Source organism: Erythrolamprus reginae, chromosome 1 (assembly GCF_031021105.1).
Source record: "Erythrolamprus reginae isolate rEryReg1 chromosome 1, rEryReg1.hap1, whole genome shotgun sequence".
NCBI lineage: Eukaryota > Metazoa > Chordata > Lepidosauria > Squamata > Dipsadidae > Erythrolamprus > Erythrolamprus reginae.
Genome location: NC_091950.1, coordinates 207,551,116 through 207,575,584, shown reverse-complemented (window position 1 = coordinate 207,575,584; position 24,469 = coordinate 207,551,116). Strand labels below are relative to the sequence as shown.

The 24,469-nt window shown below is 39.8% G+C and overlaps 2 protein-coding genes across 4 annotated transcripts in view; one reads left to right on the top strand and one right to left on the bottom strand.

Moving 5' to 3' along the window:
• The window catches only part of TRAK2 (trafficking kinesin protein 2), a 34,540-nt gene extending 33,250 nt beyond the window's left edge, over window positions 1-1,290 (bottom strand). Inside the window, exon 1 of one of the 2 annotated variants that reach the window (XM_070732018.1) lies at window positions 929-1,290. The gene's annotated coding sequence lies outside the window, so the exon portion shown is untranslated. The remainder of the gene's footprint in view (window positions 1-928) is intronic. The other variant, XM_070732019.1, reaches the window with a different exon arrangement.
• Window positions 1,291-1,347: 57 nt separating this feature from the next.
• STRADB (STE20 related adaptor beta) lies at window positions 1,348-23,888 on the top strand. Of its 2 annotated transcripts, XM_070732023.1 has the most exons (13): window positions 1,348-1,665; window positions 1,918-2,082; window positions 3,837-3,893; window positions 4,878-4,958; window positions 9,631-9,733; window positions 10,953-11,074; window positions 11,390-11,498; window positions 11,871-11,994; window positions 13,991-14,162; window positions 16,183-16,287; window positions 18,208-18,422; window positions 20,756-20,798; window positions 22,147-23,888. In XM_070732023.1, the coding sequence occupies exons 3-13, from the start codon at window positions 3,882-3,884 to the stop codon at window positions 22,297-22,299; spliced, it is 1,239 nt and encodes a 412-aa protein (XP_070588124.1). In that variant the 5' UTR covers window positions 1,348-1,665; window positions 1,918-2,082; window positions 3,837-3,881; the 3' UTR covers window positions 22,300-23,888. The 2 variants fall into 2 exon arrangements, with proteins under 2 accessions (XP_070588124.1, XP_070588123.1); XM_070732022.1 differs by lacking the exon at window positions 1,348-1,665 and having other exon boundaries at window positions 1,993-2,082; window positions 9,631-9,775.
• Window positions 23,889-24,469: the final 581 nt, after the last annotated feature.

The window sequence follows — 24,469 nt, the reverse complement described above, 5'->3', positions numbered from 1 at the left end:
CTCAGTACATATGTTTTAATAAGTGCAATGCTGATACTTAAAAAATCAATCTGATTATAGTAATCCACAGACATGGCCACCCTGTTTGATTGCCCATCCCAAAAGGCAATGGTACCAGCTTCTGAGCTCATAATGATTTCTCTTTATTTCTTGCCTATTGATTCAAGTGAGCTAATCCGGAAAAAGACAAAGAGACGATTGTTATCATTTCCTTAAAAAGAACGGTGGGAGGTAGGAACAGGCACCGGCTAATCTGGACTGTCCTGAAGCCCAGAAGTCAATGACAAAAAAAAAATATTATCAACATCAGCAGCTGCTTCGTGCTCATACAAAATGCAAATCACAGTTGCGCAGGGAACAGCCGCCTCTTCTTCCAACTTAGCTTTTGATTCTTTAAAAAATAAAACCCTCCTCGCCTTTGAATATTCTTTGTTTACTGAAGAGCCTGTTCTGGAGAGGAAATAGCCCGCAGGTGAAATAGGGGGGTTTGGGTGGGTTAGAGAACCTTTTGCAAAAGAGAGGCGAGGATCTGGCAACCTTGGATGGAGGAAGGGAAGGAGGGAAGAGTGTGAGGATCCAGTCGTTGTCATGTTCGATCCCCCACCCCTACCCCGCTCTAATAATGGATACAGGTCAGATTTTCTAATCTCTTGGGTGGAAAGCATCTCGCGGTCATTATTAGAGCCGACATCAAATGCTGAAACGTCCGCCACAATATTAAAGCCTTTATCCCGCCAGTGTTTCTTTCTTAAGGGAATATCCATCTAAACATGGAATCGGGGAGACGAGACGGGGGGGACAAGGGAACCGACTGTAGACATGGAAGAAGAGGAAGAGAAGGACAGAAGACCCCGAGCAATGGGCGGGTGCATATAACCAGGGAAAACGCGGAGCCATGATCTCGGCTCCCCTCCCTTTGCTTCCTTACCGCTTCCCGGGTTTGACTTTTTTTTCGACCTGCGGCGCTTCCACCTCACTCTATTCAAGCTACGCGCTGCAGCTGCCGCTGTCACCGCACAGAGTCTCCCCGGCTCCCTCTTTCGGAGCACCGACCGGACGGAGTGAGGCAACGTGGGAGGGGTAGGGACAAGAGGAGGCGGTCACGCCGGACTACAAGATGGCGGCCCCCGAAAGGAGGTCGCGCCGCCCCGCCTCCTCCAGCTTTGCGAGACAGCTATCCCGTAAGGAGCTCGGCCAAACTGCTTCTTGCCACCCGTTGGCTTCGAAACTACGATTCCCGTCGTGCAACGGTGGGGCGGGGAACCGCTTCTTTCCATTCCTCCTCCGCCCCCTTGGAATCCACCGCCCTCACGCGAACATGAATCGCAAAGCACTATGGGGCTCGTAGTCCCTTAGGTGGGAGCGCTCGTGCTGGTCGCCCCGCAGGTTTGGACTTCTTCGCAGTTGTACGAGAGGGCGGGACCTGAAGCTTGAGGGGTCTGGGGACCGTCGTCGTTCGCTGTGTCTCTGAAAAAGAGGTGGCGGGCGGTTCTCGGTCTGCCTCGCGGTACTGGGGGGGCGTTTGCCCCCTTTCCCGCCGCTGCTCACCGAGAACCGGGCAAACAAGACACGCACGTCCCCCACCTCCCAATCAACCTAAATCCCCTTCTGGAGGGAGCCCTACGAGGCTGGATTGAGGCAGAGTTCCTAGGAAATTTGCAGAAGGTAACACGCGCAAGTTAAGGTCGGAGCGGGTGTGAAGGGAAAGTGTCGTTGCAAAGTGGGAACTAACGAGCGTTACGTGTAGAATAAGAAGGCGGGACGCCCAAAGTCACCTCCCCGCACAGAAAAGACGGAAAACTTTCCTAGTTGCTTAATTTATTCCGGCGGGATTAGTTTCGATTCGGTTGGGTGATTACAGTTGTCGCGGCAAAACTGTGGAGATGGAGTCTCGCAGTGTTTATGTTGCTTTTCCAGGTGAGAGAGAAAAAGGGCTGCCTATGCAAGAATCCAATACTCAAAAGGCTTGGACTGGATTTTGAAGGCTCTGCGTCCATAGTCCTAACTGGAAGGTTAGCCCTAGTATTCGTTAATGTTCAGATGCCTGGCGTGATATATCCTTGATCTACATGCAGCTTGATTGCAAGTATTTTTTTATTATTATTATACACTAATTCACCTGATTGCATTTAGCCCAAATTATAGTTCAAACCTTTAAGCAGGACTGGCAGTGTATGGTTCTGTTACCAATTGAGTTATCCCCTTGCTCCTTCCCAATACATTTAATTGAGCTGAGTACTGATCTTAAGCATCTAGCTTACTTCTTCTGCCTTCCTTCATCCCTATTTTCTGGTAGTTTGTAATGAAATGTTTATTTTGGGAAGGGGGAAATGGGGTGAATAAGTACTGTGCTGGTATTAGAGTTTGTTAACTTTAAAATTTATTGATGGCTATAATTCTTGACTCTTGCTTTTGTTAGTTAGCTAAAATGGATGATGTAGTACAGATTGAGAACAGCTTTTATAATAAAATTAATATGTTCACCTTTAAGGCATTTTTTTCTTTTTCTACTCAATCATGTCCAATTCTCAAAAACTGCCTGGACAATCCTTTTTAAATGGAAGAATCGTTGATCTTACAAAGGGGACAATATGGATAGGTTGTAGTCAAAATAGAAAGTCTGCACGTCACGATTAAAAATCATGGTTTTTAATATGGTACCCCTTAGTTTTATATGTATGTGTGTGTTGTCTGTGTGTGTGTCTCTGTGTGTAACATATATTTGCTGATAATGAAAAGGAAAGGAGACTAGTATAGATCTATTTCAAGCTATTTTGCTCTCATCAGCTAGCCATACCCTTACCGGGATTTGAATCTGTGCAGTCTGCCTGTGAGGCAATAGCTTTAACATATACAGTATACTGTATATGCTTTCCACTATTAATTTGCTCAAATTTAGCTAATATTAAAACAGTAACTTGTTTTAATCTTTGGCATTTGCAGTGACGACTTTGGCATATGTGTGCATACTCTGAGTTTAAACTTTCATATTTTTAAGTCTTATCATACTCTTTTAACTTTGTTTAAAGGGAAATCCATTAAAAGAACTGCAGACCTCTTTGAGGAGAATGTTACTGTGCTATTTGTTTGATAAAAATTAGTCAATTGATGCAAAGAATTTTGGAAATGATTTTCCTAGAATTCATTCCTGGACATGTATTGGGTCTGAAATAAAAATATGTTTGCTTGACATGTTAATTTGAGTGTAATCATGAATATACAGTGATTATTCAGTCAGTATGTCAAATTGCAACCAATTGTACTTCACTTGTTAAGGTTGACAGAGTGTTACATTTAGTAAAAGGAAATGTAATGCCAGATTATTATCAGCACTAGAGTTAGAAGGTGAAGGTGAACCAGCTCTCTTGGTGTTAATTTACTCCCCAAATATCCTTATCTCCAGTTTTTATCTCATATGCAAAAGCAACAGAAGAAAGAAACCTTTTTCAATTTAGTTCAGACAAGTGGTACTATGGATAAGTTTTGTAAACATTATAAATTATGGGTACCAATTGTGGTTAAGTCACTGTCATGGTTACAAAGACTGATTTCAAACACATAATAGATCAGTCTTAATACAGATCATGTAAAGAAATTAAAGCCACATATTCTTTGTTTATGTCAATATCAACAGTTTCTGATAACTCTGATAATACTTGAATATGATTTTAGATATTTTTGATGAGTTGTGCTAGGGATCATTAATTTTAACCAGAACACTATATGTTGGATGATTTCTGTGGAAGTTTCTGGTAAAAGAGGAAAAGAGACAGCTTTGGTTGAGATCTGGATGTTGAATGTACTGTAACCTTTAACATCTTAATGTTCTATTTCAGGGTAAATGGATTAGCATGATATTTTCCATGAACTAAAACAGTTCCATGTCTTGTTTGGTAAGCACATGTTTAAAATCTAACATAATTTATAAATGTTATAAATAATATGCATGTTGAAAATATGAGGAGATACAAAGAGAATAAAATTATTTTGTCCATTGTGGAGCATTGCAGAGAGAGAGTCAGAACTCTGGTTCATTTTTCAGAATCAAAGCTTTGAAATAGAATTTTATTTGAACTGTAAAATATAGCCCAAAATTGTGGTTTAATGCCTCCTCTTACATCTTAATATACATACGCATTATCTTAATATACATTATCTTATTATCTTCATATACATTAAATGTGTATTACTTCCTAATATAATGTTCAGGTTCAAGCCCCACAGCAAGTTATTAATAAACAGCATATCAAACTAAAAATTACAGGGATAAAATTAATAATTGGAAGGGCCATTTTACAGGGTTATAAAAAGGGGAGTTACTTAAATGACTTGTCCAGCATCTCTCTTATTTATCTAGCTTTGAATTCAGAAAACTATACTGTGCTTCATTTTGAAAAAGTGAATTTAATCGTGATTTTTCAAAATGGACACTTAAATGTTCCTAAACCCACTGAGATTACCACATTATTTGGAAACGGTTCATTTCTTATTGTGTATTGACATTAATCCATTATTATTATGCACTGAAATTTATTTATTCGATTTTTTTTTTAATGCCACCCTTCTTAGACTCAAGACGGCTTAAAACATGTTAGCAATAGCACTTTTTAAAAACAGAGCCAGCAGATTGCCCCCACAATCCAGGTCCTCATTTTATCCACCTCGGAAGGATGGAAGGCTCAGTCAACCTTGAGCCAGTGATGAGATTTGAACCACTGACCTGCAGATCCGGCAATCAGCTTTAGTGGCCTGCAGTACTGCACTCTACCCACTGCACCACCTCGGCTCTGAAGTTGCAATTTCATATAACAAATGAGTGTAGATTAGTGAGTTACATTTTAAAGGTTTAATTTTTCTACTTTCAAATATCTTTGTAGGACTGTTCCTGTATTCTCCGGACACGAGTTGAATCCATTAGAGTAGAAAAGCAATCGGAAAGCATCAGTAGTCAAGACTTGGTGAGAGAAAATTCATCTTACCTTATCAGAATCAGTATTATGTTTTCTATTACAGTCATGTTTACACTTGTGATAAAATGTATACTGTCTGTTTTCTGTTCACTTTGAGTGATATGCAATAAAATACAGTGGTCTAACAAACTTTTCGAGATACGAACCCGGTGTTTAAGATTTTTTTGCCACTTTTTCCAAACTATTTTCACCTTACGAACCCAAGCCGCCGCCGCTGGGATACCCCGCCTCCAGATTTCCGTTGCCATCTGAAGCACTGGGATTTCCCTGAGCCTCCTTTTGCTGGGAATCCCCATCTCCAGACTTCCATTGCCAGCTGAAGCGCCTGTTCTTGCGCTGCTGGGATTCCCCTGAGGCTCTCCTTGCTGGGAAACCGCACCTCCGGATTTCCGTGTTCTTGCACTGCTGGCATTTCCCTGAGGCTCCCCTCACTGGGAAACACCACCTCCGGACTTCCGTTGCCAGGGTTTGTGTGAAGGAAGAAAGGCGAACGGAGTGCTTGGAGAGGCAATGAAAGGGTGTGTTTGAAGGAAGAAAAGGGAGGGGCACCCCCCTCTCCTCTCTTCCTTCCCACGCACCCTTTCGCTGCCTTTCCTCTACCCGCCCCCTTTCGCTGCTCCTCCCCGCCCTCCGTTCGCCTCCCTTCTAAAGATTTTCCTAATGGATTTGCACGCGTTATTCACTTTTACATTGATTCCTATGGGAAACATTGTTTCATCTTACAATTTTTTCTACTTACGAACCTTGTCATGGAACGAATTAAGTACGTAAGATGAGATACCACTGTACTGCTTTCTGCATTCTTGCAATAAATTGTCTATTTTATTGCAAAAAGAACTAGATCCTTCAAGAATGTGTTAAGCTATTAAACATCTATCCAGTGCAGCTATATAAATTAACTCAGAGGCTGTCATTCTCATCCCTTTTGCTGAATACAAATTAGTTAGTCCTTGCTTAATAATAGTAATCAGGACTAGAATTTCCATTGCTAAGCAGTTTTATAACATGACATCATGTGACCACATTACTTGGCAATCCTGGCGGGCCCCATTGCTGTTGTTAAGTGAGAAAGAATCGCAGGTCATTAAGAAAGAACCTCTTCGCAACTTCCTGCTGGCTTCCAAAAAACAAATCAGTTGGGAACCCAGCAGGATGATGCAAGTCCCAGTGACTCACAAGCAGATTGGTAGGCGGGTAAGTCACTGTTGGTAGGTGGGAGAGGATATGTGAGTGATAGCAGTGGGATGCTGAAATAATTCAGGGCCTGGGAATTGTGGTTGCAGGATGGGGAAGTCTTACTCAGTGACTTGCAACTTTTTCTCTTGGCTTCCCTCTTGATTTTATTGGGGAAAGCCAGCAGGGAAAGTCATAAATGGTGATCATATGATTGCTGGGCAGTGCAACTACACTGCAAGTGGAAGCTGATTGACAGATTGAATCATAAGACTCAGTGGATAGTGTGATAGCTGTAACTTTGAGGATCAGTTGTAAATACCATACATTTAGCATTGTTGCAACTTCAACAATCACTGAATGATTAGTCAGTAAGTGAGCACTATATATTAGAAAATTGGAATTATGTAGCAAATACATTTTTGTCATCTAGAGCAGAATTGTGTTTGACCTTGGAGGGCTTGGGGGGGCATGGGGTGGGGGTGGGCGGCCGGGATGGGCGTGGGCATGGCATGATAGAGGATTTGTATGGAGGGTGCACCTCTGGTGTCCAAGTGCTAAGTTAGGACTTCTCTCAGACTCTCTCTCACTGCAGCAGTACAAGGCCGCCAGCAGTTTTTCATTCAGTAGTTGTTTCCTGAGAAGTATCTCTATAATATAATATAATCTCTGCTGGGCCCTTTTGACCAGGGCTGCAATGTGGGCGCTCCAGGTCCGGTCAGCTCCTCTTTTATGCTAACACCCAGAAACTTAAAACTGGTCACATGCTCTACTCGGTCTTCATTGATAAGCAAGGGTTGGATGTCTGATCTATTCCTTCTATAGTCCACTATAAGCTCCTTGGTCTTATTTGTGTTAAGGACCAAGTTATTGTCTCCACACATGAAAACAACCATTCCACCTGATCTCCATAGGCAGACTCATCCCCCCCCCCCCCGAGATCAGTCCCACCACTGTTGTACCATTTACAAATTTAGTAGTAGTATTACTAGCATGAGTGAGAATGCGATCATGCACATAAAGACTATGGAGTAAGGCACTGTTTTTCAACCTGTGTGCTGCAGCACACTAGTGTGCCGCAGAACACGGTCAGGTGTGCCGCGAAGACCGAAGCTCAGCTTCCGGTCTTGCAACTTTTTGCTGAGGGCGCGAAGAGCAAAAAGTTGCGAGACTGGAAGCTGAGCTTCCTTCGCACCTTCAAGTTTTCTGGCAGCTGCAGTGCCCCGCCCGGCTGGAGCTTCCCTGGCAGCGGTGGCAGGTGAACTTTGGGGCTCGGCGGGAATGCGCCGGCAGCAGCGGCACTGGGCAGGGCGGTGGCTGCGAGCAGGAGCTTCAGGGCAGAAGCACCGAAGGTGGCAGCTGGACATGTTGCTGGACGCCATACATGCTGGCGCTGTGCTGGGCATGGGTGTGGGGCTGGCATTGACCCGCTGCCTGGGCCGGGATGGAGGTGCCAGCTCCATGCCCATACTCAGCACAGCACCAGCATGTACAGCATCCAGCAACACGTCCAGTTGCCGCAGTCGGTGCCTCCACCCTGGAGCTCCCGCTCGCAGCCGACCGCCTTGCCGCCACTCCGCCGCTGTTGCTGGTGTGGTGTACGAGAAAGAGAGAGAGCAAGAGAGAGAAAGAGAGAAAAAAAAGGGGGTAGAGAGAAAGAAAGAAAGAGAGGGAGAGAAAGAGAGAAAAGGAGAGGAAGGGAGAGAGCGAGAGAAATGAGACCAAAAAGGGGAGAAAAAAAGAGAAATGAGAAAATGATTGAGGCAGACAATGAGAGAAAAGAGAGAAACAAAAAGAGAGAGAAGTGACTCTTGATTTAAAGCACCCAAAGAATAAGAGAGAAACCACCCCCAGCCCTCACCTGTTTTTGGAAATGGTTCAAGAGTGTATACACACACACACACCGGTGAGGGGGATAATATGTATAATATGTACTGTCTTAAAATGTTGCTTTGTGTTATTTTGGTTGGTGGTGTGCCCCAGGATTTTATAAATGTAAAAAATGTGCCGTGACTCAAAAAAGGTTGAAAATCACTGGAGTAAGGGACTCAAAACACAACCCTGTGTTAAGAGTAAGGGCTGAAGAGATATGATTAGAGGTAAAACTACAAAAGGCATTCTCACATAGCCGCCCTGCTATTCCAAATGTGTCAGAGCAGTGTGAAGAATGATGGTTATAGCATCCTCTGTAAATCTATTTCTTCTGTCTGAAAACTGGGCCTTGAGTTTGACATCTCTGCTCTAGAGTATATGGTACCACTTTAGATAGGATATATTTTTTAGTACAGTAACACCTTGTCTTACAAACTTAATTGGTTCCAGGACGAGGTTCGTAAGGTGAAAAGTTCGTAAGATGAAACAATGTTTCCCATAGGAATCAATGTAAAAGCGAATAATGCGTGCAAGCCCAAAACTCAGAAACCCGGAAGCCGGGACCTTGCCGCCGAAGGAGGCTTGAGCCTCCCAGTCCTTCTCAATCCTCCCGCACATCGCTCTCTCGTCTGGAAGGATCCCCCATAGTAGGTCAGCAGAAATGTCTCCCAAGCCCTCTTGCCCAGCGGGAGGCGAAGCGCTAGGGTGGGGGTGTCAGGCCGGCCCTGCTGCCTCCCCCCCAGCCAAAAACCCAAAGCCTCGCTGCCACCATAGAAGGCTTAATAGCGCTCGGGAGGCAGTTCTACTGGCCACGGGGCAGGGGCGGAGAGGACCGGGAGGCTTAAGCCTCCTGCGGCGACAGCGAGGCTTTGGGTTTTTGGCTGGGGGGGAGGGAGGCAGGAGGGCCGACCTGACCCCCCCCAGCGCTTCGCCTCCCTCCGGGCAATAGCGCTTGGGAGGCAGTACTGCCGGCCGCGGGCGAGGGCCGGGGAGGACCGGGAGGCTTAAGCTGCAGATGGATGAGGAAGGAGGGACCATGCGCTTCGTCTGGCAGTCGGGAGGCGGAGAATCCTGGCGGGCACGAAAACGAATAGAAAATCCCATTGGGGGCAGTCACAAGGCAGGGGAATCCCTGTCAGTAAGAGCTCACGCGCAGTAAGAGAACCCATGAACCCGGGCTCAGGTTCCTAAGATGGAAAGGGTTTTTAAGATGAGGCAAAGAAATCTTAAACCCCGGGTTCGTATCTCGAAAAGTTCATATGATGAGGGGTTCGTAAGACGAGGTATCACTCTATATTGGTTTTAATGTACTTACATTATATAATATTTTGAGTATAAATGAATGCCTGACTTTTTCATGGATTGTTTGATGGAGAAATATGTGTATCTTATCTGATCACCCACATAGATTTTAAAAAAGAAATTAAACACATTGAATTCGATTAAAAAAAATACAACACCATTAAAGAAATTCTTGCCATCAAAACCCAGGCAAAATTAAAAACCACTTGGCACTTTTTAAATGATACATAAGGAATGTTGAGAGATTTTCAAAATTTATGTGACATGACACCATTTTAAACAATAAAGATTAATTGATATTTTTGCTATTCAGACAGATGAACTTGCTGCATGTTGGGGCCAATCAACTCAAAGAGGAGATCAACAGATACCATTGTCCTCTGATGTATCACACTATGATCTCCAGGTGGAGATAGGTGATTGTTTTGTGACGAAAAGATGTTCCTATTTTGTTTTAAGTGAGAAATCTTTAGTACATACTTGAACCGAATATATGGATTAGAAATTTTACCTTTTATCATCCCGTGCCAATAGGTCTGAGATGTACATTACTTCTACCTTTATTAATGCTTGCTTGTATTTTACAACCTATTTCCATTTAATTTCTTGTCTTGCCTTTGATTTAGTAAGTCTTGATATTAGTCTTTGTTTTTATTCATGGTAGCTTCAGTAGTATAATATTCTCAAATTGTGCATGAGTAATTATTTTTCAGCTGCAATAGTTATCCCCTCTTTTTTAACCAGAAGAAAATGCATCTTTGCATTCTTCTCCATTGCCTCAGATCCTACATGAATGAATAAGATGTGAATATTGTCTATTCATGACGGTATTACACAAGCATCTTTGTATGTAACTAGCACATGGTGTTGGTAATTGGTGTGAAGATATCTATTATGTTAATAAGCTACTTAAGATTTATTTTAAATGAACTTCAATTGGTAATCCCTATTAAAATACCAGCTTCAATTCTTATTTCATTTTTGTACACTATTGCCTTAAACATTTAACATGCTACACCAATATTCATTGATCTATTCTGAACACTTTGTACATTTATAAATTGCACATTGTCAATCATTTGATAGTCATCAGACCATAAATACAGGTAGTCCTTTGTCAAGGGCAGATTTGTTCAGTGACCATTGAAACATTGAAAGTACATTTTTGACTGGCCTTCAAACTTGCAAGCAGAGCTGGCAAGCAGAGTCAATGGGGAAGCCAGCAGGAAGTTGCAAGTTTCAGTCACATGACATTTTGCTTAATAACTGGGAATGATTCATTTAACAATTGCAGTGGAATTGACATGAGTCTGATGTGGCCATGTGATGTTTCACTTAATGACTATTGCTTAGCAATACTTGCCAGTCCCACTTGTGATCATTAAATGAGGACTACCTGTAATCTTTTTAAAACAAACCTCCCCAAAATATGTTTCAACTAGGAAATAGCTTTCAGAATCCAGGTGAAATCAGATCTTTATGCTTGCTTTGAAAGGTGTTCTTTTGCACAAGTGTTAAACATTTGTGAGTCATAAGAATGTTTCGTTCATTTATTTACTTTTTTGTATATCATCTATTCCAAAATATTAGTGAATTAATTAGAATATCAAGTGGTGTATTCCTGCTTCTTTGTAGGAAAAGGATGCAACAACTTAACTTCAATCTACCTCGCCCGTCATATCCCAACAGGAACACTGGTGGCTGTAAGAATTACAGATCTGGAAAGATGTTCTGAAGAACTCTTAAACGCTTTACAAGTAAACATGATTTTAAACTTGATATATAATGCTTGTAAGGTTATGAAATTTGAGACTTTTAACCTATATCCCCATATTCTTAGTAATTCTAGATATGCAAAGAAATTTGGAAATCTGCTCAAAGTGAATTAGTTATAGCTTTCTCAAATAATTTCAGTTGTATATTTCTGACATTATAATGAACCATCTATTCTTTTTTCTGATTCAGGGATTGTTTTCAGATCATTAGTGCCACACACATAGTCTCCTATGGCTAAAATAGTATGGGGTATTTCCCATCTTTTAAATTATTAAAACATTTCTTTCCTCCATTAGAATGAGGTGATATTATCCCATTTTTTCCGACATCCGAATATCTTGACTTTTTGGGCAGTGTTTACTGCTGGAAAATGGCTTTGGGTTATTTCTCCTTTCATGGCTTACCGTAAGTAACCTTTTACAAAAATGTATCCATATTTATTAAATTAGCTTATTGGTGCCTAGTTTGTGGAATCTTTTGTACTTCAAAGTTGGGATAATTACATAAAGAGGAAACCATTGGGACTGTATTTTTGAAACAGAGAATTGCTTCAGTTGTGGGCTTTAGGGGCCAGGGCTAATATGCTTCTTAGACAATGTACATCTATATTCTGCCCAGGAGCTCTTCCTGAGCTTTTAAAAAAAAAAAACATTGCAAAAGATCAATGAATTTGATCATCCTAATTATGGCAGAAAATATCTGGGCCAGTCCTGACGTTCCTATATTTACAAACATATTATGAGGAGTTACTGCTAAACCTTTGGCTCTTTTTTCTAGATTCAGCCAGTTACCTCTTGAGGACTTACTTCCCTGAAGGCATGAGTGAAACTTTGATAGGAAATATCCTTTTTGGTGCAGTTAGTGGATTGAACTATATGCATCAACATGGTTATATTCACAGGTAATATGGAAGAACTTCATTTCAATCCACCCAATGATTACAGCTGAAGCTTGAAAAGTTATGTGCTTATTTTAATTTATATATTTTATTTTAGTAGCATTCTCTGATTAAGATGTATATCCTTACCAAACATAACAATTTTTTTTTTCATTTCTCATTCTCTGAGGGAATTCCAAATTGCTTTAGAATATATTAAACCTCCACAAATATTCCAATTATTTTAATGTATCATGTTTTGAGTATAGTACAATATGAATATTTAATTTTTGGTGCAAGGCATTTTCTGATGAGATACACGAGTTCATTAAGGGTTCCTTTGGCCTCTAATTGCTAACTCTTAAATTTTAAGAAATATTTGAAGTTTTTAAATACATTGTGAAGAAATGGTACAAGAAAAGACAGGAGAAAAGGAAAACTCGAGTTACCTGTAGGAGCGCTTGTGTATAGCTAAATGATCTTTTTGAATTATTAACACAATTGTTTACACTGAATTAATTTGGACATGTTCTATACATTGTGACTTCTATTGTATAAAGTCTTAAGTTACCTTCCATTATAGAGTTCTTTTAGTAGGTACCCTCAGGTATAAAATAAGTATGTTAAGACAGCAAGGTCCCTATATAGTTTTGTGGAAAGCAAATGTACAAATAAAAAGCATACAATACAATACTAATAGCTTTATTAAAATTAGAACTCATGCAATGTTGTTTAAACTTGCCTTAAAAAAAGGAATCACCAAGCTATTTTTGCTATCAAATATTTAGACTCAAAATCTGATTGGAGGAGGGAAGATAATTAGAAAAAATGTGAAAAAATAGGTCACAATAATTCTCTTACGTTATACTGACCAAGGGATTACTCACACACATTTCACATTGTGGGATTTTTAAAAATCTTTCTCAATCCTAGAAACATTGAAGGCTATAAACTGGTAATGGCTGGCTACCATACAATAGCTTGTGAACTTTTCTGTTTCACTCTAGCCTAGCCCACAGAGGAAGCATCTAGTCTCTATTTTCTCTCATTGCATGTAACTATAAGATGAACTCTTGGGTGTTTAGTTAGGGAGGCTTTGTGGGATGAATCCTGCATCATTATTATTATTTATTAAATTTGTATGCCGCCCCTCTCCGGAGACTCGGAACAACAAAACAGTACAAATCCAATGACTAAAACAATTTAAAAACCCTTAATATAAAAAGCAATCATACATCTCATACAGACCATGCATAAAACAGAAACGGTCCAAGGGAATCCATTTCCCCAAGCCTGATGACAGAGGTGGGTTTTAAGGAGTTTGCAAAAGGCAAGGAGGGTGGGGGCAATCCTAATCTTAGGGGGGAGTTGATTCCAGAGGGTCGGGGCTGCCACAGAGAAGGCTCTTCCCCTGAGTCCCGCCAGACATTGTTTCGTCGACGGGACCCAGAGAAGGCCAACTCTGTGGGACCTAACCAGTTGCTGGGATTTGTGAGGCAGAAGGCGGTCTCAGAGATATTCTGGTCCGATGCCATGAAGGGTTTTATAGGTCATAACCAACACTTTGAATTGTGACCAGAGACTGATCGGCATCCCAGGCTTGCAGAGAAGTAGAATGAGAAAGAGTTGATACCTTTTTGGGCTGAGGCCTATTTAATGCATCATTTGAAATTGTCACTTCAAATCAAGGCATATTTTATATTGTGAGCATCTAGTATCTAGCTAGATACATCCTCACAGACTGAGATCTACTATTTATTAGTCAAGCAATTCTTAGCTACGTTAAATTCAAGAATAACTCAAGCAAGAACAGTATCAATTTTAACGTAGGGAGTATGCCTCAATTCTCTTTCTGATGCAATAAAGAATAGCATAACCTTTAAGCTATAGAAAAGACTATAGCAATTAAAAACAAATAAACCTACATAGGTGTTGTATTAAAATCTTAATATGTATTTAACAGGATAGTATTTCTGGCAAGATAATTGGGATTTTATTAATGTGTTTGTTTGCATTTCAGAAGTATTAAAGCTAGCCACATATTGATTTCAGGGGATGGCCTAGTTTATTTGTCGGGCTTAAATCACCTCTATAGTTTAGTCAGCAGTGGACAACAGTTAAAAGATGTGTATGATTTCCCCCAGTTCAGTACGTCTATGCTTCCTTGGCTGAGTCCTGAACTACTAAGGCAGGTCAGTATATATTAGATTGCATTGTGGATGTGCTTCCTTGCCCCATATACTGCCTCAGAAAATCATTAAATATTTAAATTCTGCACCTTAGATATTAATCTCAATTATGTTATGTGTAGATTTTTTATGATTTTTTAAAACATTGGCATTTAATGCTTTATCTAAAACTATGAATGCACTATGAATTTTGATACATTACAGATATACTGTTTAAAGTGGTATTTCTGAATCCGTATAGTTCCTTATACAATTACCTTTGCCAAATTATCGCTGAAAATCAGGAAGCTTGTTGTTATATGTACATAGTAAAATAATTGTTTTTAATTCCTCTATTTCTGTTGACAAATATTTTTAGCATTTCTTTTCAGTAGAATTTAATTTCTAGTATTCTGGAAAATAAATATATTTGTTGTAGTAGTAGAGAATGGTCATAAAACCCCTCCAGCTTTTTTGAAAGGACATTTTATAAATGCTTAAGCACTATCATCATATCAATAGCAATATCATTTAGACTTATATACTGCTTCTCAGTGCTTTACAGCCCTCTCTAAGCAGTTTACAGAGTAAGCATATTGCCTCCAACAATCTGGGTCCTCATTTTACCAACCTTTGAAGAATGGAAGGCTGAGTCAACCTTGAGCCTGCTGAGATTCGAACTGCCAAACTACTGGCAGCTGGTAATCAGCAGAAGTAGCTTGCGCTCTAATCACTGTACAATCAAGGCTTTTAAGATTCTTCTATCCCAGGAGTATCAAAATCAAGGCCTAGGGGCTGGATCCTACATTTGGGGTGCTTAGATCTGGCCTAGGAGCCCACCCTTGAAACAGCAAAGGACTAGCCCATGATCCCTCTGTCAGCAAAATAGAGCTCGAGAGGGCCGTGTGGCTCTCTTTGCACTGGCAGAGAGCTGTAGGAGACTGTCGCAGCCAAAAATGAGGCCCATGGGGACATGTGTGGCCCACCTAAACTATTTTTGCTGCCAGAGAGCTGCAGGAAGCCGTCTCATGAGGTCAGGAGCCTGTTTTCACTGGCAGAGCGCTCAGGCTACTACAGGTGCCTCCGACATAAGTGACGTCAAGTTGGCCTTGCCCATCCGGGCCATGCCCACCCAGCCCCCAAGGTCAAATACAACCCTGATGCGGCCGTCAATGAAATTGAGTTTGACACCTCTGTTCTAATGACAGACTTAAAATATATTTCCATTATTTCTCTTTTCTTTTCATCATATAATATATGGAAGAAGTTTCCATTTAAAATAGGTGCTTTCCATAGGATCTGTGTATATTCATTTATACATTTTAAACATCTAATATAAGATGCCATACAAATGGGCACACACATATATAAATATAAAATACTCTTGCCTGAATCAATCCACTTCTGGATGAAGTCCTCTTCACTGAAAATTTACATTGCAATATAGTTATATTGATCCAGTTGTGAGTTGATAAATAAATATTTTTATTTCTCAATCTACATGTAATTGTATTATCAATAGATATTTTTAAATGTTTTCCTGTTTATGGAAATATTTCATTTGAATGGAGCATTCTCCTTACTTGTAGTCCAACACGCATTGTCAACATTTGTTCCAAATTTGGGAAGAATAGACTATTATTTTAAAAGACCAAAATGAAACAAACAAAATATTAAAACATTACGATATTGATATAGTTAATTACCAAGCACATTAAATTATATTAAAGTATAATATCTTTACAATCTTTTGTGAAGTTGCATGCTTGATATTTAAAATAGTTGACTGAACAGTCTTTGTATACTTCAGAGGTAAACTTTTTTATTTAAGTTAGTAGAGTAACTTATTCCATATGTACAATCCTTCCAGATTGGGCGGCATAGAAGTTGAATGAATGAATGAATGAATGAATGAATGAATGAATGAATGAATGAATAAATAAAAGAACTGTATATGGCGTATTTAAATATTTCTCATACATTTCCTAACATACATTGACAGACTTTGAACAATTTAATTTGCCTGATGTGTTTTCTTCTATAGGATATGCATGGATATAATGTGAAATCTGACATCTATAGTGTGGGCATTACAGCTTGTGAACTAGCTAATGGACATGTACCTTTTCAGGATATGCCTCGCACACAGGTAACACATTAACATCCCTTAACAAATTGAGCAACTATTATTGTCAAGAGTATAAGACATCTCTTAATTTTGAAATTTTATGTATGTAGAGCTGCGATGGTAAACCAATGACATGTATGCCAGATGTGGCACACAGAGCCCTCTGTGGACACACACGCCATGGTTCCAGCCATCTCCAATTGCATTTCTCCATTGTGTTTCACTCAATCAATTCCAACTTCTCGTGAAACGAAAAGATCTCGTGAAGTTGGTATTGTTTGAGTGAACCTTTTCACTCATGGTCTTCACAATGGGGGAGGCAGGTCCTGTCCTTCTGAAGTCCATTACGACGCAGAGCCACAATGCAACCCATGCGGCTCTTTCACATCTTTGCTTTGGCTCCCTGTGGCCCTGTCAGCATTGGGATGAAAGAGTTGTTGCCCTCTCACAGTGGTAGCAATGGGCGGAGCTTTAATGCAGGAGAAAAGCAGTGCTACACTTGCCTTTACGCGGCAACAGCACTCAGCCTTTATTTTGCTACATTTGCTGTTGCCGCTAGCAAAGAGGATAGAAAAAATGACGGGGCCAGACCTTACGGGGTTGGGACCATCCCCCAAGGTTGGCCTTCCTCCTCCCTCATCAGGGGGGCAAAGACAAAGCAGGAAGCAGCCTTTGAAATATGCTGCACCTTTGAGGAAGCCAGATACTGATAGCTGACACCATTGAGGGGGGGTCGCAGTGGAGACATCAGGGCTATTCCCCCCTCCTCAGCAAGCTAGGCCTGGAGAAGCATTGAGAATTGTGGGCTGTTCTCTATCCTGAAGTGGAGGGTAGAGGGAAGCGAGTTGGGGGAAGGATAGGGGGACTTTATGGAGAAGCTCATCTGGCTTTCCTTTTGGCATGGGGTGGGGGAAAACCCAATCAAAATCCAATTTCCTTCAATAAATGGGAAAAATAAAGACCCAACACTTTCAAAAAGGGGGATGATCGGAGAAGAAATCAGTCAAAATCTGGGCAGAATGCTATTCAGAGAGGGATTTGCCTGGGTCTCTTCTTCCCTCCCCCTTAGATTCCCCTCCCCTCGTGTGCTTTAAGGGAAGGGGGAAGCAAGGTGGGACAACAGTAGCTATAAGGCTGTGAGGGGGTTAGGGTTTATTAAAGACAGGGATGGGGGAAAAGATGCCATTCCTTTCCCAAGAACCCAGGGAAAGTGGAATAAAAAATAGGTGTCTGTGTGTAAATAACAGCCTGGGATAGTTTCAGCCACAAACAGCAGCTGCTATTATTTCTGCTGTGAGCTTCTAAGCTACATAGCATTTTTTTAAAACAAATAGTAACAATAACAAGCCATAATTTACAGGATTAAAGGAAGGAAGGGAAAATCAGGGGAGGGAGGGAGGGTAGGAGGGAGGGAGAGCAAAGAGGAAAGGAAAAAAGAAAGGAAAGGAAAAGAAGAGAGATAACCCTCCAGAGGCTACTGCACTACACTCCCTTTGTTCCTAATTTGTGCTGTTAATGAAATCCAGTGAAGTCAAGTTGTGAATGTGATTGAAATTCCTCACAAAACCTCATTCAGGTTAAATTGCCATGTTGGTACTTTGTGATAACTAAGAGGGTTTGGGGGTTGCAGTTTGGGCGCTCAGTCCCTAAAAGGTTTGCCATTATCTCCTGCTTGAGTAGGGGGTTGGACTAGAAGACCTCCAAGGTCCCTTCCAGCTTTATTCTGATTGAGTTGAGTTTAATTTCTGATCAATACAGAATTGTAGCAATATCAGGAGAGAAAGCTGATAAATAGTTTTGCAAAACTTTATTATTTAATGCAGCCACTATATACTATGTTTATATAAGCTAAGACAGACATTGGACATTTTGCACTCATTAAGTCATGGTGTTTCTCTGCCACTGTTGCAAAGTGACTCCAGTATTTTCTGTATTTACCAGATGCTGTTGCAAAAACTTAAAGGTCCTTGGGCTATAAACTCTTTTTCATGTGGAGAACCTAGGATAAAAAATTCTCAGTCGGGAATTGATTCTGGAATCGGGGAAAGCATGACACGCACAATGACAAGTGAAAAACTACAGACTCCACCTAAAACCTTCTCTCCTGCTTTTCATAATTTTATAGAATTGTGTTTGCATCAGGACCCAGAACAAAGGTAATGCTTTAAAATAATGTGCAAATTTGAGTTTAATTATTTTAAACTGAAACTAGAGCTGTTTTGAAAGGCTGGTTTATATATGTATATCATACAGTATTATCAAATTGTTAGCAGGACATCCATGATTATTCATAATTATCAGAAGACCTAAAGCAGTGATGGTGAACCTTTTTTGGTTCGTGTGCCAAAGGGGGGGGGGAATTGGAGGGGCTAGCATGTGTGATGTGCCCACACACGCGTACAGGCCTTTCTGAAGCCTGGTAGGTAAAAAAAATCACCTCAGACAAACCAGAAGTTCAGAAAAATGCACTTCCTGTTTGCCATTGTGCTGTTTTTTCACTCCTAACACCATAGGCATGTATCGCTAGAAAGTAGAAAATTCAAAAAGCTTGACATTCAGAGAAACCAGCCCTCAATAGACACATGATGTTAACTTTATATCTGCTAACCTGATAGCATGTATCACGCTGAACGGTAAAATACAGTGATACCTTGTCTTACGAACTTAATTGGTTCCAGGATGAGGTTCATAAGGTGAAAAGTTCGTAAGATGAAACAATGTTTCCCATAGGAATCAATGGAAAAGCGATTAATGCGTGCAAGCCCAAAATTCACCCCTTTTGCCAGCCGGAGCGCCTGTTTTTGCACTGCTGGGATTCCTCTGAGGCTCCCCTCCATGGGAAACTCCACCTCCAGACTTCCGCGTTTTTGCGATGCTGCAGGGGAATCCCAGCATTGCAAAAACGGGCACTACGCTGGCAACGGAAGTCCAGAAGTGGGGTTTCCCAGCGAGGGAAGCCTTCGCCTGGCAACAGAAGTCTGGAGGCGGGGTATCCCAGTGGCAGCGGGTTCGTAAGGTGAAAATAGTTTGGAAGAAGAGGCAAAAATTCTTAAACCCCGGGTTTATATCTTGAAAAATTAGTATGACAAGGGGTTCGTAAGACAAGGTATCACTGTATATCATAGAGAAAGTAGGGGGAAGCTTGTGAAATATCGCTGTGCCTGAGCGTCCTTTCAGCACCCGGACACATGTGGGCAAGGTTATAGTTCACACAAGTGAACACCCGTCCAATCCCAGCAAGAAATGACAGCAGGCGCGGAAATCCCGCCTCATCTTGTCTGCAGTCACAGTGGATTCAGTCAAATTGGATCCTGCTATCCGGGTTTCTGGTAAAGTTGGCTGGCTGCGCTGCAGCCGAAAAAGCCAGAGTAAAAAGAGGGGGGGGGCGGCGAGGAGGGCTCTGCTAGCTAAGGGGAGGGCTGAAACTAAACTTTTCTCAGCTGCAGCTGAAAAAGCCAGAGCAAAAAGAAGGGGAGGTGGCGAGGAGCACTCTCCCTCCCTCGTAGAGTCTTCCTCCCCCTCTCCCTTTCTACTCTCGCTTTTTTGGCTGCAGCCGAGGGAAAGGTTCCACTTTAGGTTTCAGCGCTCTCCCTCCCTCACAGAGCCCTCCAGGGAAGCTTTCCTGAAATGCCTGGAATGCAGAAAATAGCACAATGTCCCTTTGTCCTTTTTTTTTGCTTCCAGGGCTTCAGGAAAGCTTTCCTGAAGCATCTGGAGGGCTAAATTGTCTTTCCTAAGACCGAAAATCAGCTGGTCAGTGCGCGCATGCGCTCTGCAGTAGAAACTTGCAAAGTCTGGCGTGGCCTCTGATATGGCTCTGCGTGCCACCTGTGGCACACATGTCATAGGTTCACCATCACAGACCTATAGTATCCCCAGATGGAACCCAAATAATAGTAATACTAAAATTTCTGAAATTTCATGAAATTATCAAATTTTGAAATATTTTAAGTCATTTTTACAGATGTAAGCTCAGGTGGCTATTTTTTCCATAGTAAGATTGCTGAGTCCTTAAGGTGTGATATATGAATAATACATGAGTAAATGACTTAGCCTGCATCTTTCATTCCCCATGCTGAGAGGAAATAATGAGAGATGGGGAAAAATAGATGAATATTTAGAGAGTACCCATGACATATGTAGCTCCTTAACTATATTAAACTGTATCTTTATTAAGACAGTAATATTTACTTTTTAGTATGTGCTGCTATCAGTTAAAAGGTGGTTGATAAAATTGTTTTTAATTGATGTTACAAATTTGAAACTTCATATATAAATACCTTGAAAAAATATATTTACAATATTCTATTTTGAAACTATTAATCTATTATAGCAAGGATATGTGGATGGAATAATTAAAATTGGAAAATACTGATTCTTTTTTCAGTCAACTGATTTAGCTAAAAATGACAAGAGAGGGGAAATAATTATCAGCTGTTTGCAAAAGTTAAAAGTCTAATCTGTTTTTCTTTTCTTTTCTGGAATATAGGCCATCAGCAAAAGGCCTTCTGTCACATGCTTTTTTCAAGCAGGTGAGTTTGTTATGCAGATTGTTAGATATTCTAGTTGCATAAAATCACTGAATCTTTGGGTCTAGAAAGCAGATCAGATGCTGGAAGTCGCAACATCTTTGATTTGAACATGAGACTTCTCTTTGGAGCAGTTTAATATATAAATTTGTGCACTAGTGAAATAATGTATTATGCCATCTCTGCAAGTGTGATTTGTATAATAGGTGTCGTCCACATAAATTCTGTTTGAGCATAAGGTGTTAGCTTTCTGATTTTGATTGGTTATAGAACTGCAACTTATTTGTTCCAGTTCTTAGTTTTATTTTAAAGAACTCATAATATCTTATCTATGATAGGCAATACTTATATTTGCTTGCCTTGCCCCACCCATAGAACTGAGATAGCTGCTGCCATAAACACAACTACTTTATAGAGCCAGCAATGCTTCTTTTTTCTTTTGAAACACAGTTGGGGAAATTCCTTTTTTTGTCCAGTTCCCACCCCATCCCCATTATGTATGGGTCATTCAGATATCAACTGTTAGGATGTTAGTACATACATATTGTTCAGTATAAGCGTTTCCATTTCACCTCTCAACCTGAAAAAACCCACCTTTTCTACCAACTAAGGACAATATAACAGGCATATCTTCTGCAGTATGGATTCATCTGTATCTTTCTGCATAAATGAATTACAATTAATATTCTGTCTTTCAATCCAGGGCTCAAGGCAACCTATCTAACCTTTTTACCTCTATTTTTCTTTTTCTTTTTTAATGTTTTTATTATACATTTTCCTTTGTAATGCTCTGGTTTCTCTTCAGATCGTATAAATCTTTAGCCTTTTACCTCTATTTTTCATTAATCTAATTATTTACATTGGGGAAGAGAGGTAAGAATAAACAGTTGACTAAAGCAGTGGTTCTTAATTTGACCAAATTACTGATTTTCTGTCTTGAATAATGTCATTACCCCCACAGAAAATTGCATACTTCCTGGTTTTACACAGGAATCTTGGCAGCGCAGCCTGAGATTCATTCTTGATTCAAAAACCAGTAATTACAAATGTCCTAATTATTCTGAGGATATTCCTAAATTATTCCCCAGTTTAAAGAACCACTGGATTAAAGAACTGCCATTTTATCTGAATTTATAATAAAATTGCCATTGATCTATCTGTCAGAAGCCTTTGATTTTCATCGATTTTATTAGCAATCACTGTTTCTATGAGCTTAGTTAGCAACAATAATTAACATTTGGGCAACAAGAACTTGCATTGTGTTTCTATAAACCTCTGAGAAGGTATTCATAATTGTTTTAATAGATGTGCGATGTAAGGTCATGCCAATGATTCCCCTCTCAATTTTCAGGTGAGAGAAGAAACAAAGAATTCATTACTTTCACTCTTGCCTCCTGCTATCCAGCGTAGTCAAACACCAACACCAACAGTGCCTTCAGCTGCCATCTGGAATAAATCTGAATGTAGGGTCCCAAATGAGAAAAAGATATATTGGGAATTTTAGGAATACTAAGACCATACAGGTGGTCCTCAATTTACAGCCATTCATTCAATGACCATTCAGAGTTATAACAGAACTGGAAAAGAAAGTTACTTATAACTGGTCCTCGTACTTGCAACCGCTGCAGCATCCTCATGGGCATGTGATTGCCATTTGTGACCTTCCCAATGAGCTTCTGACAAGCAAAGTCAGTGGGGAAGCTAGATAACCATGATTGTTCATTTAACCACCATAGCAAAAAAAGGTCATTAAATTGGGCATGGAAATTATGGTCCTAATTGTGATTGTAAGTCAAGGACTCCTATACTTTTTTTGGAAAATAATGTGATTTACTTGCTGCTTTTGTTCAAATAAAGTTTTTATTTTGGTATACTTGAAAATGCTAAGGGCTTATACAAATGATGCTATACAGAATTTTTTTCAAAGTGGTATGAGAATTTATTTACCTTTTCTAATTGAATTGCAGAAATATCTGTACAGTTCTCTACATCTTTGTTACACCTGAGCTGTAATAGTATCCATTTATATAGTAAAACTTTGCTTGGAATGGCACATGCTGTTACAGAACTTAGGTTCTATGACTACCTTTCCAATAATAATCTGAAATATTATTTCCATTAGTTTTAATACATCTCTTTATCATCAAGTTTATATCAAATATATAACTTCTTTAAAATATAGTTCTTTTCCTACTTGCAAAAAGTATCAATGTGGAAATCTCTGAGTGCGCTGGATATCTACTACATAACCTTCAATGGTTATTGAAGTAGCCAACACTGTAACTTGAAAAAAAAGCTGAATGAAACATATGCCTTTGAGAAATCAAATTAATGAAGGAAAAAATAATTTGCCAAATAAAAAGCTTGAAATTACTTGACTATATACTTAACAATATTGCTTGATTTTAATACCTTTAATTGTGATCTGTTCAGGAAATATATTCATCCTTTGAATAAGTAACCAACCTTTGTAAGATTAATATAAAAAAGATCTACATTATTCAGCCAAAGTGACTGTTAGCTCACTACAGCAAACTATGTTGTAGAAGGCTTTGAGCTGTGTTCAGTGGTGTCATTCCACTGAAATACAAGCATCCATCAATGGATTGTGATTCATAGCTTATTTCCTTTCCACCTCTTAGCTCCAGGGTCAGTGAAAGGATGCAAGGTCTGGTTAATATTACTCATAGGCTCAGACATTTTGGGGAAAAGGGTGACTTCTAAGTCATCATTTTGTCTTTGTAGCTTTGCTTTTCTTGAGAAGAGAAAGTTCAGTCCTAATTACAAACAAAAAACATAAAGGAACAGGAAAAAAAGGCTGCTTTCTGTGAATAGTACTGTGAATAATTGAATAAAGTAAACCTAAATTCTTGTTACCTGTACAGCATATTTTTGGAGATGGTTTAATATTTTATTAATTTTTCAATAATGTACATTTTATTTACTCGTGTAAAAATAGAAATTAGTTTTAAATATATATAATCTTATTTAGCATCACAAGTGACCTTTTAACTAGGAAACTACTGAAGGAAAATTATGTACTGTCAACCTAATTATGACAAATTTAATTGTAATAAAATATTATTTAACAAAGATCATTTGAGTAAATGGTGCCTTATTTCATACTCATCAATAATATACAATGCTACCATTGTAATTTAGAAGCCTTATTGATTTAGACGGATTGTCAAGTAAACATGACTTTGAATATCCTAGAACTATTTTGAGACCAGTAACTATCCTGCTCAAAAAAATAAAGGGAACACTCAAATAACACATCCTAGATCTGAATGAATAAAATATTCTCATTGAATACAAAGTTGAATGTGTACAACAGCATGTAAAATTGATTGTCAATCAATGTTGCTTCCTAAGTGGGCAGTTCGATTTCACAGAATTTTGATTTACTTGGAGTTATATTGTGTTGTGTTCAGTCTTCCCTCTAATTTTTTTTCGGGGTGAGCGGAAAAGTATAGTGTCTGAGCGGCAGTCCCTTTGCCACTGGGCGGCATATAAGTATAAATAAATAAATAAATAAATAAATAAATAAAGTGTGGGCGTGCGCTATCACACGAGCAAGTTCTTGCATCCATAATTCTATCCTTTCTATGTCTTCCTCCCTCTTTCCTCCCTCCCTCTTTCATTTCTATCTCTCCCTCCCTCTTTCCTTTCTA

Coding starts and splice junctions, on each gene's coding strand:
- STRADB (XM_070732022.1), top strand. Junction 9,776..10,952: donor ATGTTCCTATTTTGTTTTAA/GTGAGAAATCTT, acceptor GCTTCTTTGTAG/GAAAAGGATGCAACAACTTA. Junction 14,163..16,182: donor GTCCTGAACTACTAAGGCAG/GTCAGTATATAT, acceptor TTTCTTCTATAG/GATATGCATGGATATAATGT.